The 17,678-nt window shown below is 41.3% G+C and overlaps 1 protein-coding gene across 2 annotated transcripts in view; it reads right to left on the reverse strand.

Moving 5' to 3' along the window:
• The window catches only part of AMPH (amphiphysin), a 289,401-nt gene that overhangs the window by 51,632 nt on the left and 220,091 nt on the right, over positions 1-17,678 (reverse strand). For both annotated transcript variants that reach the window (XM_049893917.1, XM_049893916.1), the window contains exons 8-11: positions 10,123-10,198; positions 9,097-9,179; positions 5,781-5,919; positions 4,541-4,669 (exon numbers count right to left, since the gene is read on the reverse strand). In XM_049893917.1, coding sequence (XP_049749874.1) covers positions 4,541-4,669; positions 5,781-5,919; positions 9,097-9,179; positions 10,123-10,198 — 427 coding nt within the window. The remainder of the gene's footprint in view (positions 1-4,540; positions 4,670-5,780; positions 5,920-9,096; positions 9,180-10,122; positions 10,199-17,678) is intronic.

Genomic DNA, 17,678 nt, shown 5'->3' on the forward strand with positions numbered 1-17,678 from the left:
ATAAATAAAAAGGAAACAAATCACTCCATATTATCTTGAATACACGTATTAGGGAGAAAACCTGTTCAGATACTTCTCAGTTTTCAATACCCTGCTTCCTTGCAGCAGGCACCTCATTTTCTTCCGGCATTTGTATTTATTCTCTTTTATGTATGTATCTGTGCACCGCCAAAAAAACTATCCAGATGAGACAATCCATTCACTTATACATAGTTTGACATATGATCTGATCAGCACATCTAGTACTACGAACACACACATACATGTGCATATGTCCAACAGCCCTAAGTATGGGGCATTTTACATGGGGCACTTACACGGAGGAGTTTTAAATGGTCAGTCATGGCATACATTTGACTGAGCTGCATATTTCCCTGCAAGAAATTTAATTCACTTTGGTACTTTGTTAATGGCCAAATATTTGTACCACATAGGATCCTAATGGCCTGAAACAGTGGTTCGCACAGTGTGATCTCAAGACTAGTACCATAAGCATCTCCCAGGGGCTTGTTAGAAATGAAGATTCTCAGGCCCCACCCCCAGACCCAATGAATCTGACACTCGGGCTGAAAAAAAAAAACACAAAATGGCCATGTCTATATCTACAGAGGAACAAGCAACTGAGAAAACTGACAAGCACTTTCAGGAAAAAGCGGTTATCTGTGTGTTTTTAAACAAAGCGAAGTTATATCACCAAATAAGCCAGAAAGTAGACTGAAATAGAAACCCCTGCTTTATGTCCTTTCTTGATCTGAGACAAATGATCATTTAGTCAATGAAAATGCTTCAAGTCGAACACTATGGTCTGGCTGTTAGAGTCACATTGCTTCTCAGATTTAGAAAAGTGATGGAAACCCCTGCCTGCCTCCTCCCCAAATTAAAATCAAACAATATAAATAAAGCTGAGCCCCATAAATGCACCCCATAATGTCTCTGGTCATTAAAACCAGTGGCCATTGAGTCGATTCCAATTCATGGGAACCCCATGTGTGCCAAAGTAGAACTGTGCTCCCTAGGATTTTCAATGGCTGATTTTTCAAAAGTAGATCATTAGGCCTTTCTTTCAAGGCACCTCTGGGTGGACTCGAACCTCCAACCTTTCTGTTAGCAGCCAGTTGCTAATCGTTTGCACCACTCACCTGGCAGACTGATTGGCACAGCATAGTAGCCAATAAGTTCTTAAAGGCCTTGATGGAGGGTGGCTTTTCTCCCCTTTCCAACAGTCTTGGAGTCATGCATAAAGCAACAGCCAAGCTGTGGCAGGTGAGTCTCCCAGCTCAGGGCAGCAGTCACAGCTGGGAACATCTGCGTTTTGAAATGCACTTCCTCTCCTCTTCCACAACTCTTCACTTTCCTCATCACCCTCACTCAACAATACCAGCAAATGTTGCTCCTTTAGAAATACTTAGGGGTCTCTCTCAGAGTTTATAATTTTCAGAAATGCTGTGATTCATTTTTTCCCCCCACCATGAAGGACCCTTATCTGTGAACCAACAAATTCCAAAAAAAATTTAAGAGAAAGAACACTTTTGAACCCCATCCTTGCTTCAGACCCCATCTATGTATCATGTTTTCTCTACCTCAGTTGCCTCGTCTACCAAATGGAGACGTCCTCCGCTAAGTCCACAAGGCACACAGGTGGGCACGTTCTCCATTTGAGATGGAATTGAGAGAGTGCTCTGGGCGGGTCCAGGTGAAAGCAACCTGAGTAAGGGCATTATCGCTGCAAACCGCTCTCCATTTGAGAGTTGATGTAGCAAAAAAGAGAATGAAGCTGGGAGTAGCAGGTACGAAGGAAAGCACAGCTGGAGATTTAAACCCACTCAGCTCTGGCACCAGGGCAATTGGCGGAAGTGGCGTAAGATTATTTGGCTCCAAGACAGCTATCTTTGGCAGCATCTGAGCATGTCCAGACCTACAATTTACCTATTCACTGGTAAATATGCAATTCCCTCTTTTCAAAAAAAAAAAAATTTTTTTTTTTTTTAAGGAGCTGCTAAATCACATTGGAAGCCCTAGTTAGTTAAATTCAGCATCTCGTACAGATAAGAGAAGAGGAAAAACAATGGCTAAAAGCATTGTGCTTGTTGATAAATGCTCTCAAAAAGGGATGAACACCAAATTGCGACTTGCAGCTGCATTACACCTGAGGTTCTATTTTATGAGCTCCTCCTATTGAAACATTATCAATAATTGATAATGATACACTATCAGTGGGGTGTGACTGTAACTGTGATATGATACATTGTGTTGTTATTGATGCATTCAGTGTAACAATATCGCATTAGCACCTCTTATAAAATATAAGTACTATTTCCAACCCGAGAACAGTAGTGGGAAGAGCATTGGCATGACTTTTGTGGGTATTTCTACTCTTAAAACAAAGACATGGCTTAAAGGTCATCAGAGCAGCTCTCAAAGTCAAGAGGCAATGAGATGACCAAGGCTCTAGCGGAGACAATTCTATAGGTTCCCCACGGGGAGCTCTGGATAGAACCTATCACCCAGGTATGTTCAAAAGCAGTGGGAACTTTTACTTTTCCATTGGCTGAATCATGTAAATGGATGAAAGGCAAAAGCCATAAAAATTTTTTCACTTAGTAAGTTGCAAAAGGACAAATATTGTATGAGACCACTATTATAAAAACTGAAGAAATAGTTTAAACACAGAAGAAAATATTCTTTGATGGTTATGAGGGTGGGGAGGGAAGGAGAGGGGTATTCCCTAATTAGACACTAGACAAGAACTACTTTAGGTGAAGGGAAAGACAGCACGTACGACAGGAGAGGTCAGCACAACTGGACTAAACCAAAAGCAGAGAATATAACCTGAATACCTAAACACAACCAAACACTTCATGGGACAGAGTAGCTGGGGCAGGGGTCTGGGGACTGTGGTTTCTGGGGACATCTAGGTCAAATGGCATAACAAAATGTATTAAGAAAACGTTCTGCATCCCACTTCGGTGAGTGGAGTCTGGGGTCTTAAACACCACCAAATGGCCATCTAAGATGCATCAATTGGTCTCAACCCACCTGGAGCAAAGGGGAATGGAGAATACCAAAGACACAAGGTAAATATGAGCTCGAGGGACAGAAAGGGCCACATAAACCAGAGGCTATATCAGCCTGGGACCAGAAGAACTAGATGGTGCCCAGCTACAACTGATGACTGCCCTGACAGTGAACACAATACAGAATCCCTGATGGAGCAGAAAAACAGTGGGATCCAGAGCTCAAATTCTCGTAAAAAGTCCAAGCTTAATGGTCTGATAGAGACTAGAGGGATTTCAGAGGTCATGGTCCCAGACATTCTATTAGCCCAAGACTGGAACCATTGCTGAAGCCAACTCTTCAGACAGGGATTGGACTGGACTATAAAACAGAAAATAATACTGGTGCAGAGTGAGTTTCTTGGCTCAAGTAGACACATGGGACTATGTGGGCAGCTCCTGTCTGGAGGTGAGACGAGAAGGCAGAGGGGGACAGGAGCTGCTTGAATGGACATGGGGAATACAGAGTGGAGAGGAGAAGTATGGTGTCTCATTAGGGGGAGGGCAGCTAGGAGTACACAGCAAGGTGTATATAAATTTTGTATGAGAGATTGACTTGATTTGTAAACTTTCACTTAAAGCACAATAAATTAAAAAAAAAAAATTTTCACTTAGTTTCATTTCTCCTATTCTCCTATAGGTATCCAGGGTGGCATAAACAGTTAAATGCTTGGCTGCTAACTGAAAGGTTGGAGAATCAAATCCACCCAGAGGTGCCTTGGAATAAAGACCCAGCAATCTACTTCCCAAAGATCGCAGCCATTGAAAACATTACGGAGCACAGTTCTACTCCGACACACGCGGGGTCTTCATGAGGAATCAACTCAACAACAACTGTTTTTTTCTTTTTTTATTTCTCCTATAAGGAATACATAATAGAAATAACTGAAGGTGCAAAGAGGAATTCCTATACAAAGATGCTTGCTGAGGTACTAGTGAAGTAAAAGAACAATTGGAAGCAATGTGTGTCTAACAATCAGGAGTTGGTGGCATAAATTAAGTCTTGTCCATCGCTTGACAGAATACTATGGCTAAACATTCTTTTTTTTTGCCAAGAAAATACCATGACATGAAAAAATGCTTGATAAAATTAAGCAGAAAAGCCAGGAATACATAACAAAAATCTACACGTACTCAGAAAAGAAAATAGATCAAAATACATTAGTGGTCATATGTCAGAGTGGTATCATTTGTGTGATGATTGAACTTCTTCATTTTACATTTTTCAGTACTTTCCCAATTTTCTGCAATAGATATGGACTACACTTGATAATCAGAAAAAAAAAAGTAAGAGTATTTTTTAATACTATACATCTCCCACTTGAGAATGCTTTAGACACACCAGGTAATTAAAATAAACGTAAATGGCAACTGAAATTATATTTTGGCTCCAACGTTTGCCACTTCTCTAGAGTGGGCCCTTGAAAGTCCTTCAAGAGTCTTTCCTGAATCTTTCATGGACACCCCAGCTCCAGACAGGTACTGACCTGGGAAGGCGTAGTCACACTGATTTCCGGAACAAAGTTGTCCTCGAAGAAGTTGATGATATTCTCCTGCTGCAGTTCCTTTGTTGGGGTGACTTTAGGCAGAGGTGGGACAGGAGGCCCCTTCCTTGTCTAAGAAGCATTAAGCACAAGCAAATGGTAGTTAATTCCACCCAAGATGACATGTGAGACATGCAGAAATGTCACATGAACACAGCCAAGTGGACAGATTGGTCACTGGTTGCAATTTAGATCTGCATGTAGAAATAAGCCTACCTGAGTCAGGTAAAGAATACCGTCTACTTGTGTGATTCTCTGAGCACTGACAAGAAATGGTCCAATGAGAAAAACTCCAGCTCTAAGAATCCATTCATCTCCACACAAGTGCTAGCCATGGGGCCTCAGGACCAAGTACCCATACCTTTAAGGTTAAACTAAGGCAACACCATCCCTGAGGTAAACTGAAAATGATTTCTCACTTCAGCAATGAATTAGAATTTCAAAAATCAAGCCAGCTTCTCATCTGAATCAGTGAGAACGGCTATAGGCAGCAGCCATTTCACCTGCCATTCCAGTATTTTGAAAAAATAAGAACTTCAGAGGCCATCCATTGCACGTATCTTCTTAAGACCTTCTTCAGTTTCACCACACACAAAAAAAGCATGAACTACAGGTTTTCCTACAGGAATTTCATTGTCACCCAAAGTAGGAAAGGTAAGGGTAGCAACTGGTCTCTGTATTTATCTTTGCCTGGCCTTTACTGTTTCTTCAGCATTTGTTCCACATCATTTTCCTGAATAGCTACCCATGTGCAATATGTTCTGGGTGCTGTAAAAGATGTGCAGTGACATATAAATATACCTGCTTTTCTTGGCAGGACTTGCCCCAATATGACATGCTAGAGGAGGGACGTTTACGTGGAGAAGGCAGAATTAAATAGAGCATCGGAAGAAAGAATTCTGAGTACAAGAGGTGGGAGAAGAGGAGAACACTCTAACCTAAGCATCTTAAGAACACGGTAAGACGTCCCAACAGACTCAAGCAGAAGGGTGCGTGAAGAAACATAAAAAGTCAAGTAGGAAACGTAAGTGGATTCCTAGAAATTGTTACGATGCCTACAGCCTCACATCTCAGTCTCCCCAGTTGCAAACTCCTCTTAATGCCCCAGCACCATGGACTATCCCAGACGGGATAGTGTCACCTTGAGTTCTTCTGTCACCCTATACATTTGATCTCTTCCTACCTGTGAAGGTGACCTAGGCCGTGCTGGTGCAGGAGACACAGGTGCTAGCGTATGATTCGGACTAGCTACCGGGCTTGAGACGGGTGAAGGCTCCTCGGGCGGAGATGGCGTCTTTGCAATGCGGAGAGGACCTGAATCGCTGGATGAACACATGGTGATTAAACAAGGGGCCTTCTAAAAAACAATACTTATTTGATCAGAGGTTCTCTACCCTAGAGAAATCCTGAAGTGTGACACGTAGTGTTTGCTATCCTACTCTTGCCTACCAGATTAATTCTGGTTATTATTAACTGTGATGGTGATAATTCATGCCATTTACTGTCTACTGTATGCCATACCCCGTTCATATATTATCTCTAATCTTCAAAAAGCCATATCATCCCCATTCTACCAGCAGGTGAAGTATCTGGGTTTTACTGAGAGGGACATAATATACCAGAATTTAAACATATAACTTGAGAAAGCTGAATTAATAAATGCTGGATGGAAACCCTGGTGGCGTAGTGGTTAAGTGCTATGGCTGCTAACCAAGAGGTCAGCAGTTCAAATCTGCTAGGCACTCCTTGGAAACTCTATGGGCAGTTCTACTCTGTCCTATAGGGTGGCTATGAGTTGGAATTGACTCAACGGCAGTGGGTTTGGTTTTGGGTTTTTAGCCTAAAGATATGCAAGTGACTATGGTGCTTTGACAAGGAGCCATGGTGGTGCAGTGGTTAAGCACTCAGCTGCTAACCAAAAGGTTGGCAGTACAAGCCTACCAGCCACTGGGTGGGAGAAAGATGTGGCAGTCTGCTTCCATAAAGATCACATCCTTATAGGGAAAACGCAGAACAGAATTTCAAAAAATTCTCCTGGACCTCAGACATTCTAGAGCCATGGCAGCTGGACAAACCCCAGAAACTATTGCCCTGAGATAATCTTTAAACCTTAACCCTTTTCCCCTGAAGTCTTCTTAAAACCAAACAATAGTTCAGCTTAACAAATGTCTGCCTTGAACAGTACGCTCTTTTAAGAACTGTATAATACGGGATCAAATAGACAACAGCAACTTGAAAGATTAGCTAGGGGATAGTGAGTTTATGTTAATGGGGGTTGAACAACTCAAAAAAGGAGGGGGAGAAAGATTGCACAACTCAAAGCATGTAATCAATGTCACTGAATTGTACATGCAAAAACTTTTGAACTGGTGTATGTTTTGCTGTACATATTCTTAACAACAACAACAAAAAAGCCCAAAGGCAACACAGCAATACAGTGGATCTGAATGCAGGTTGGACTAGTAAAAACCTCCTGCCCCGAGCAGTGGGATGCAAAACTCAAAATCTTGTAAAAAGACCAGACTTAATGGTCTGACTGAGACTAGAGGGACCGCTGAGGTCATGGTCCCCAGACCCTTTGTTAGCCCAAGATTAGAACCATTCCCAAAGCCAACTCTTCAGACAGGGTTTGGGCTGGACTGTAAGATAGAAAATGATCCTGGTGAGGAGTGAGCTTCTTGGCTCAAGTACACACATGAGACTATGTGGGCAGCACCCGTCTGGAGGGGAGATGAGAAGACAAGGGGACAGGAGCTGGCTGAATGGACACAGAAATAAGAGGTGGAAAGAAGGAGTGTGCTGTCTCATTAGGGGGAGAACAACTAGGAGTACATGGCAAAGTATATATAAATTTTTGTATGAGAGACTGACTTAACTTGTAAACTTTCACTTAAAGCACAACAAAAAAAAAAAGAAATTAAAAAAGAAAAAACCTCCTGCCCCTTCCACTATGCCAAAAAGGCTCTTTCAGAATCCTCCAAGTACAAACTGAATTAGTTGCACTAATTTCACTTTGATTCACAAGACAGTCTTGGCATGTCATAATGTATTAAAAAGTCTACTTTAAACATTTTATATTGAAAAGAATCCTTAGGATGGTACTCATTTTGTGGGACTGCTTTCTGATAGCTAACATTAGGAAATAAACAAATTCACTCATTATCTGTCTTTCCACGCCTTTCAACCCTGACAACTTGATATGTGTAACAAATCCTGTGATTCAGTAATATTAACTGAGAACCTACCATGTGCCTGGCGCTGGGCCAGATGCTTGCGAACATCCCAAATAGGATGACTAAGTATGATGTTCATAACACGATCTACTCTCTAAGAATTTCTAAAGTCTACAGCTTGAGGAACAGGTCTGTACCCAAAATAAATGAGCGTGTACATGGCAGCATGACCTACATATTCAAGAGGCCAGGGAACTGGGTCCTTTAAGGAGGATGTGGACATCACATGACTGGGGCTCCGTGCCAGCAACCATGGCCTCTGACGGGAAGCAGAGCCCCAATCTTTCAGTCCATGTATGCAATAAAACAAAACCAACACATGTCAAGAGTTAGGAGGCAAGTTTATGAGAAGGTCTCACTTACGTCTCTTTCCATTCCCCAAATGGATTCATCAAGGATGTCAGCACCAGTGATAAGTATTAGAACTAAGTGTCATGGGTTTGGGGAGTTCTTTTCTTCTCCAAAGGAAGTAGCAAGTGTACAACTGTTGTCGTCGTTGTTAGCTGCTGTGGAATTGGCCCCTGACTCATGGTGACCCCACGCATAACAGGATCACACTGTCGTGATCCATAGGATTTTCACTGGCTGATTTTTTTGCAATTAGATTGTCAGGCCTTTCTTCCTTGTCCATCTTAGTCTGGAAGCTCCACTGAAACCTGTTCAGCATCATGATAACATACAAGTTTCCAGACAGGTGATAGCTGCATATGAGGTACACTGGCCAGAAATCGAACCCAGGCCTCTCACATGGATGGTGAGAATTCTACCACTGAGCCATCACCGTCCCTTAAAGTGTACAACTAGATATTATATATTAAAATCCTACACCATTTCTGTCAAGACCCATGTAAAGCAGAGAGAGAGGCAGATGGTTAGTCAATTCTATTGTGACAATAACAAGACCCCTCACTGTATAACTCTAAAAGCCAAAATCAAATGTAAAAGCACAGAAGTAAGGCTACTGTCAGACCTCTGGATGGAAAAACTCCTTTTAGACTTTTATAAAACCAAAAAACCAAATCCGTTGCCTTCGAGTAGATTCTGACTCATAGCAATCCTATAGGACAGAGTAGAAGCACCCCATAGGGTTTCCAAGCAGCAGCTGATGGATTTGAGCTGCCAACCTTTTACTTAGCAGCCAAGCTCTTAACCACTATGCCACCAGGGCCAAAATTTTATAGGCTGGTACACAGACCAGCAAAACTTCAATAAGCAGCACATAAAATGTGCCCAGGAAGAACCTGGCTCTGATGAGCAGTAGCCTACCTGGGGGCTCCTTGAATGGTGAAGGCCTTGTCAGCGTGCTGATCGCCCAGTTTCGTCATCACTTCATACAGTTTGTGGCAGAGCTATGGGGACAGAGGCAACCTATTAATTGCAAGTCATTCTGGTGCCAATTCAGGCTATTCTCCCCAAGAAAGATACTGTTTATTAAGAAAATAGCCATCTTATGATAGTGTGAATGGTCTCAGGATAATTTAAATTCTATATATGGTCTAGGTTAAAAATTCAAACCAAAATTGAAAGGCTACAAACACAAAATAAGCTAAAAAGAAATCAAAATATATTTATTAACCACAGTAAAGAAAAAAAAGTTGCCACTGAGTCAATTCTGATTCTTGGTGACCCTGTGTGATTCAGAATAGAACTGTGCTCCATAGGGTTTTCAATGACTGAGTTTTTGGAAGTTGCTCACCAGGCCTTTCTTCTGAGGCTTCTCTAGGTGGACTTGAACCCCTAGCCATTCCTTTAGGTCCTCAGTATGTTAACCATTTGCACCACCCAGGGACTCAATTAACCAGAGTATAGAGCAGAGAACAAAAGCTTTGCTTACGTTGACTGTACCAAAGAAAAAGGTACTTAAGAAAATACTAGTCCATGACAAAGCTGCTGATTACCTGAATATTTTGCGACAAATTTTTCATCAGCCTAAAAAGTAGCACTTGAAATTCTAACTTTATAAACTGACTGGAAAAACAAAACAAAAACAAAAGACTGAGATCGTGAAAATGAAGGAAGTAAGTTCAGAAGAGAAATAAAAGCTGGCAATGAATCATGAGAGTATTTTTGTATACCTGCAAACAAACGAACAAAACAAAACAAAACAAAAAAAGAACTGTGTGGTTGTTTTAAAAAATATAGAAATATTACTGAGAGCAATGCACACTATTTTTTAAAAAAACATGCAAGAAGGGTGAATTCTTTGGTATAATGCTATGCATTTCATTTGCTCCAGAATAAACGTTCGTTAACTTCATATCCCATAAGTAAAAAATAATCACCATTACTCACCACTGCAATTTCCTTATGGAACTTGGCCTCAAGGCTAGAGACGTTTTTGAAAGTATTGACATAAAATCCAACTCGTCTACCATGTGGAAATACAAAGACAGAGGACACAACAGTCAGCCAAAATGTATTTTTAATGGTAAAGACATATATTAAAAACAGTTTTTCTTTATATAACTATGAACAACACTGGATTAAATAAAATATTTAACTCAAACATATATATCCAGTTTTTCCTGCTATGTTAATGAACAGAGAAACATCTTTCTGCAAACAGCATAACCTCTCCTCAAAATCAGCTAATACCCTAAGATGGTCATTCTCAAACTTTAATACGCATCAGACCCACCTGAAAGGGTCCTTTTTGATTCCTTAGGACTGGGCTGGCGACCTAAGAGAACGTACATTTCTATCAAGTTTCTAGGTGATGCCGATGTTGCTGGTCCAGGAGCCACACTTTCAGGACCACTGCCCTAAGAGCTTGAGTCTGGATTTTAGATACGCATCTTGTGAAGGTTCTGAGACTGAGAAGCTTATTACTAATTTTTATAAAATATATATACTCTAGTTGCAGTATTTTATATTCGGACTCTGAAATTCATTTGATGGAGGAAAATATGAAACACAAATTAATCCTGATTCTTCAAAAAAAATGAGAGCATGTTATCATTGAGCAAAATAAACACACGCTGCCTCATTCACAATGTTTGTAACATGTTCATGAAGCAGAGCCATTGTTGAGTTGTCTGTACAAAGTCCCTGCAGTCTTCGTTCTTAGGTCCTCAGTAGTAAGCAAGCAGCCCGGGAGGCGCCAAGGTTAAGCACTTGGCTGCTAATAGAAAGGTCAGCAGTTCAAAACTACCAGCCAGTCTGTGAGAAAAAAGACCTAGCAATCTACTCCCCTCAAGATTTCATCCTAGAAAACTGGACAGTGGGGCAGTTCTAGTCTCTCCGACTAGTCACGGAGTCGGAATTGATACAATGGCACACAACAACAATAGTAAGTACACTGCCAGTACCCCAGGTTCAAGCTCTAAAGAAGGGAACTACGGCTTCTATATTAATGCAGTCCTCCTGAATCCATGAATAAAATATGACTTTTTAATTTCATTCATGTTCTTGTTTCAATGATATTCTCAAAAATAACCCCAGAGTTCTGATTGGCGAGTGCAGATTTCAAATCTCAATCAAAACCAAATAAAGAGATAGGAAACCAAAAACATTCCAAAACCAAACCAAACCCATTGCCATCGAGTTGATTCCAACTCATGGCCACCCTATAGGACAGAGTAGAACAGCCCCATAAGGTTCCCAAGGAGTGGCTGGTAGATTCAAACTGCCGACTTTTGCTTACCAGCCAAATGCTTAACCACTATGCCACCCGGGTCCCATCAAAAACATTAGATATATACGCAAAAAACATATATTCAGGGAGTTTACAGATGGGGTCTCCATGAGTCAGAATTGGCTCAACGGCAACGGGTTTTGTTCAATAATATAGTTGGGGAATAACAATGTGCAGAGTAGGCACTTGTCTTTAAACAATGAGATAAAAGGACAGAAAAAAGGGGGACTTCTTGTATTTGAGCTATGTCTTTAGATGAGAAGGAATCCAGTAAACAGAGAGGAAGGAAGGTCCCATCATCGTAGCCAACAAAATGAACATTCTTCTAAGCACTCTTTAATATTTCCTCATTTAATTTTCATAAGGAAACCCTGGTGGCGTAGTGGTTAAGTGCTACGGCTGCTAACCCAAGGGTCGGCAGTTCAAATCCGCCAGGAGCTCCTTGGAAACTCTGAGGGGCAGTTCTACTCTGTCCTATAGGGTTGCTATGAGTCGGAATCGACTCGACGGCACTGGGTGGGGAATTTTCATAACTATCCTTGCTTTTATACACATGAAAACTGAGGCACAGAGAGATTAACTGTCCAAGGTCACACAGTTTAAGTGCATGACCAGTATTTGAACCTAAATGAGGAAAACACAATAGAAAAGCATGGAATGTACGGCAAGAAATGCTGCTTAAGTGTAGTAAATATTGTTATTTTAGTCCCAGTAAGCTCTGTACTTTCCCACAAATTGTTGCTGCTATTAGCTACCACACAACTCATGGTGACCCCATGCACAGCAGAACAAAATGCTGCCTGGTCCTGTGCCATCCCCAAGGTTGGTTTCAGGTCAGACTGTTGTGATCCATAAGACTTTCATTGGCTGATTTTCAGCAATAGATTGCCAGGCCTTTCTTTCTAGTCCATCTTAGTCTGAAAGTTCCACTGAAATCTGTTCGGCATCATACCAACACTCAAGCCTCTACTGACAGGTGTGGTGGCTGCAACATGAGGTGCATTAGCTGGGAATCAAACCTGGGTCTCCTGCACAGAAGGCAAGAATTCTACCACTGAACCACCATTGCCCCTTCCATAAATTAGGTGGTTGAAATTTTAAGCAAAACAAAAGCTAGAAGTCCAGTTTAGAGATTTAGAGATGAAATAATAGCTGAGTGCTAAAGCCATCCCACCAATAAACCTTACTACTTCCATGGCTTATCCTGTATCTGAATTCTTACCATGTTCTACTTAACCTTAATTTTCTCTACCTACAGTGATAATATGTCTCTGACTTTACATATTATTTCCTTTAATTGATTTCAATCACATCGTGTTTGTGTGTGTTTGTGTGTGCATTTACACTCATACACATACATAAGCAGCATATATGCATATCTTTTTTTTTAATAATTTTTATTGTGCTTTAAGTGAAAGTTTACAAATCAAGTCAGTCTCTCACATATAAACTTACGACATACTCCCGTTTACTCTCCCCGTAATGAGTCAGACCACTCCCTCCTTGCAGTCTCTCCTTTCGTGGCCATTTTGCCAGCTTCTAACCCCCTCTACTCTCCCATCTCCCCTCCAGACAGGAGATGCCAACATAATCTCAAGTGTCCACCTAATGCAAGTAGCTCACTCCTCGTCAGCATCTCTCTCCAACCCATTGTCCAGTCCAATCCATGTCTGACGAGTTGACTTCGGAACGGTTCCTGTCCTGGCCCAAGAGAAGGTTTGGGGACCATGACCGCCAGGGTCCTTCTAGTCTCAGTCAGACCATTAAGTCTAGTCTTTTTATGAGAATTTGAGGTCTGCATCCCACTGTTCTCCTGCTCCCTCAGGGGTTCTCTGTTGTGTTCCCTGTCACATATATGCATATCTTAATAAAGAAAAACCTGGCGCAGTGCACTTGGGAAATAGTACTTGGAGGGTCAAAGGAGAAGCCCGGGAGACAAGAGCCTGGTGAGGCAGACTGTCCCTGGGAAGAGGACCTTGCCAGACCCTGGAGCTCAACGTTCCCTTGGAAAGCAATAGGCAGTCCCAAGTGGTGTTTGAGATAGGGGAAGGAAAGAAGAGGGCTGGAATCTGCATTGAAGGAAGCTAACTAAGATAGGCTGGAAAAGGAGAGCCACTGCGGGTCATCTGACAACAGTTTGCAGAGGGACTCAATTAATCCTCTTGTTTGCAGAGAAGCCTTTCAAGGGCACTTGGAGTGGCAACACCTGACCCTTTTTCTAAGACCCCAATCAACCAAAGGATATGGAGTAATTCTTTTTTTTTTTTAACTTTTATTGCACTTTAAGTGAAAGTTTACAAATCCAGTCAGTCTCTCATACAAAAATTTAGATACACCTTGCTATGTACTCCTAGTTGCTCTCCCCCTAATGAGACAGCACACTCCTTCTTTCCACCCTGTACTTCCATGTCCATTCAGCCACCTTTGGCCCTCCTCTGCCTTCTCATCTTCCCTCCAGACGGGAGCTGCCCACATAGTCTCATGTGTCTACTTACGCCAAGAAGTTCACTCCTCACCAGTCTCATTTTCTATCTTATAGTCCAGTCCAAACCCTATCTGAAGAGTTGGCTTTGGGAATGGTTCCAGTCTTGAGCTAACAGAAGGTCTGGGGACCATGACCTCTGGTGTCCTTCTAGTTTCAGTCAGACCATTAATCCTGGTCTTTTTATGAGAATTTGAGCTCTGCAACCCACTGCTCTTCTGCTCCATCAGGGATTCTCTGTTGTGTTCCCTGTCAGGGCAGTCATCAATTGTAGCCAGGCACCATCTAGTTCTTCTGGTCTCAGGCTGATGTAGTCTCTGATTCATGTGGCCCTTTCTGTCTCCTGGGCTCATAATTATCTTGTGTCTTTGGTGTTCTTCATTCTCGTTTGCTCCAGGTGGGCTGAGACCAATTGATGCATCTTAGGTGGCTGCTTGCTAGCCTTTAAGACCTGTGGAGTAATTCTTAATAACTTTCCTCATTTAATCACTCAACAAAGGATCTATCCATTTGGGTGTGTGCAATGTGCTGGGCTAAACTGAAACAGGAGTTGCTCAATGTATAACACAAAGAGTGAACCCTAATGTAAACTATGGACTTTGGTTGACAATAATGTATCAATATTGGTTCATTATGTATTTTTTAAAAAGTACCATATTAATGCAAAATGTTCATAACAGGAGAAACTGTGCACAGGGGCAAGGGAGGTATATGGGAACTCTCTGCACTTTCTTTGCATTTTTCTGTAAACCTATCACTGCTCTAAAAAATGAAGTGCATTAAAAAAATAATAAGGCACTTGAAATTACAAGACAAGGAAAAAACAAAAGTTAAACGTGGAATTACCTTATGACCCAGCAATATCATTCCTAGGTATATACATGAAAGAATTGAATACAGGGACTCAAGCACATACTTGTGTACCAAAGTTCACAGCAGCACTGTGGACAACAGCCAGAAAGTAGAAATAACCCACAATGGTTGTCAACAGATGAATGTACAAAATGTGGTACATACACACAATGAATATTACTCAGTCATAAAAAGAAATGAGTATTGATACACACTACAAAGCAGATAAACCTTAAAAAAAAACTATGCTAAGAAGCCAGAGACAAAAAGGTTACATATCATATGAGTTCACTTCTACGAGACTGAAAGAAGATTGGTGATCACCAGAGGCTGGGAAAGAGGGGTAATGGAGAAGAGGGCAAAAAATCACACCAGGCACTTAAAATCCAGTGAGAAGAACATCTAGAGGCTCCATCCATACATACAATGGAAATATATTGCGTGGAGAAAGAAGCAGATTACAAAACAGCATGTGAGATGTTCAAGTTAGAACAAAAGGTCATACAGGATTAAATATCATAAATGAGTGGCTATGGGTGGTAACAGCTAAAGGAACCGAGAGGAGAGAGGGGGTTCCGGCCCCGTGCCAGCTGCGGAACGTGCTTGAGAGGACTCATTTGCACTGCCCTGAAAAACGTCAGATTTACACGGAAGGTGGGGCATGGAGGGGGTAAAGTTGGTGGTGGGTCTTTTTGCTTCTTAATTGATTTCTTACTATGATAAACAGAACTCTAACAAACATCTATAAAGTAAAACGTTGTGTACAGCTGTATCATTTCTTCAGAAGAAGTCTCTTGAAGGGTAAATTCTGGGTCAAAGGCAAGGACAATAGAAGCAATTGATAGGGACTGCCAAGCTGCTCCCACAAAGGCTGGCCATTTATACTCCCTCCAGTGTGAATATTACTTTATTAAATAAAATCTTTGTAAATTAGATAGGCAAAAGTTAGAATGAAATAGGCTGTTAAATTTCCATTCCTTTGATTAAAGTTAACACTTTCTTATTTATTTATTCCTTACTGGAGCCCTGGTGGCACAGTGGTTAATACACTTGGCTGCTAACCAAAGATTGGTGGTTCAAGCCCTCCATCTTCTCCACAGAAGGAAAATGCGGCAGTCTGCTTCCATAAAGATTTACAGCCTTGGAAACCCTATGGGGCAATCCTACTTTGTCTTACAAGGTCAATACGAGTTAGAATTTGACTCGACAGCAATGGGTTGTTTTGTTTTGTTTTGTTTTACTTTCCATTTGTATTTCTCCTTTTGTGACTCACCTACTCATATTTTTTGCCTATTTCTTAGTGTTTTGTTTGGGTTTTTTCTTATTGATTTGTAAGGGATTTTCTATTAAAGATACTGAAACGTGGATATACTTAGCAAAAAAAATCCCCACTCTTCTATCTCTAAATTTTGTTTTCTGATATACAGAAATATCTAAGCTTGTTTATATACTTTATTATTTCTCTCCATGATTTTATTCTTTGGTGCAGTACCAGAAAGAAAGACTTATTTTAGAATGACTAAACGAATATCTATAATTTTCTAATATTTTTATTGTTTCTTCCTAGAATTTAAAAATTAAACCAACGGGAGTGTTTATTTAGAAAAAAAATAGTCAACATTTTTGCTGAAATTTACCATATAGGATTTTCTCCAATTTATAATATCAGAAACTCTTTCAGAAGTAGGGACTGCATTTGACTAGTTCACTAGTATAGTCCCAGCCACTATCCACCTCCCAGTTTGTTGTACTGTGGTGGCTTTCACGTTGCTGTGACGCTGGAAGCTTTGCCACCAGCAGTATTTCAAATACTGGTAGGTATTTGACTAAGACAGACTAAGAAGAAAAGTTTGGCATTATACGTCCAAAAATTAGCCAATGAAATTCTATGGATCACAGAACATTGTCTGAGACTCTGACTTGTTACTTTGGATGCATCATCAGGAGGGACTGATTGCTGGAGAAGGACATCATGTTTGGTAAAGTGTAAGGCTAGGGAAGGCAAAGGAAACCCTGAATGAGATGGATTAAAATAACGGCCACCACAATGGTCTCAAACAAACCAACAATCATGAAGATGGTGCAGGTCTGGGCAACATTTCATTTTGTTATTCATGGGTTGTCATGAGTTGTAGCCAACTCAAGGGCAATTAACAACAACAGAGTCCCAGCGTTAAACATAATGCCTAGACGATAGATGGCATAAAGTAAATATTCCAGGAATGAATTAATGAATGAACAAATTTGCCACTCACTCCTCTAGAAGGGCACATTCCTACTGTAACCCTGGCTTGTAAAAGACTCATGTTATAGGCCATGAAATATACATCCACAGAGAGTTAGAGGCTCTGTGTTCTGATATTATCTGCTCGGAAGGTTTCACTTCACAGGTACATCATAAAAAAGGGACTCTGAGACATTACCATTTCCCCCAAAGGACTTCTCAGAGGCATCTGCAGCTCCTTCTGATTATCTGTCTAAACCAATTTAATTTCTTTATTAAGATGTTTCTTTGTTCTAGAGAAGAGCAGGAAGGATTAACAGCTGAGCTTATCACAGCAATAGTTGTGAAGTCAGAACACTCTCTCCTCTGTTTTGCCCTAAGGGAAGGCTGCCTCTTCTGGGGTCACTGCTTTCCAGGAGCCCCTGCAGCAGAAGAAGGGTCCTCTGCCATGCTTCACGTACTTTGGGAGACGGGGTGGGAGAAAGTAAAGTTTTCTTCTAGCTCTGTATGGCTTCCCTGAGCTCATCTGCACTCCCTCCTCTGAGATTTATCCATGCACAATCAAACACCTCCTGTCTTATCTCTCAACCTCCCAGCCCCTAGCCCCACTCCATTCACTGTCCACAATGACAACTGTCTCTTGCTTTCCCTCTCTC

This window comes from Elephas maximus, chromosome 8, assembly GCF_024166365.1.
Source record: "Elephas maximus indicus isolate mEleMax1 chromosome 8, mEleMax1 primary haplotype, whole genome shotgun sequence".
In the NCBI taxonomy this organism is placed as follows: Eukaryota; Metazoa; Chordata; class Mammalia; order Proboscidea; family Elephantidae; genus Elephas; species Elephas maximus.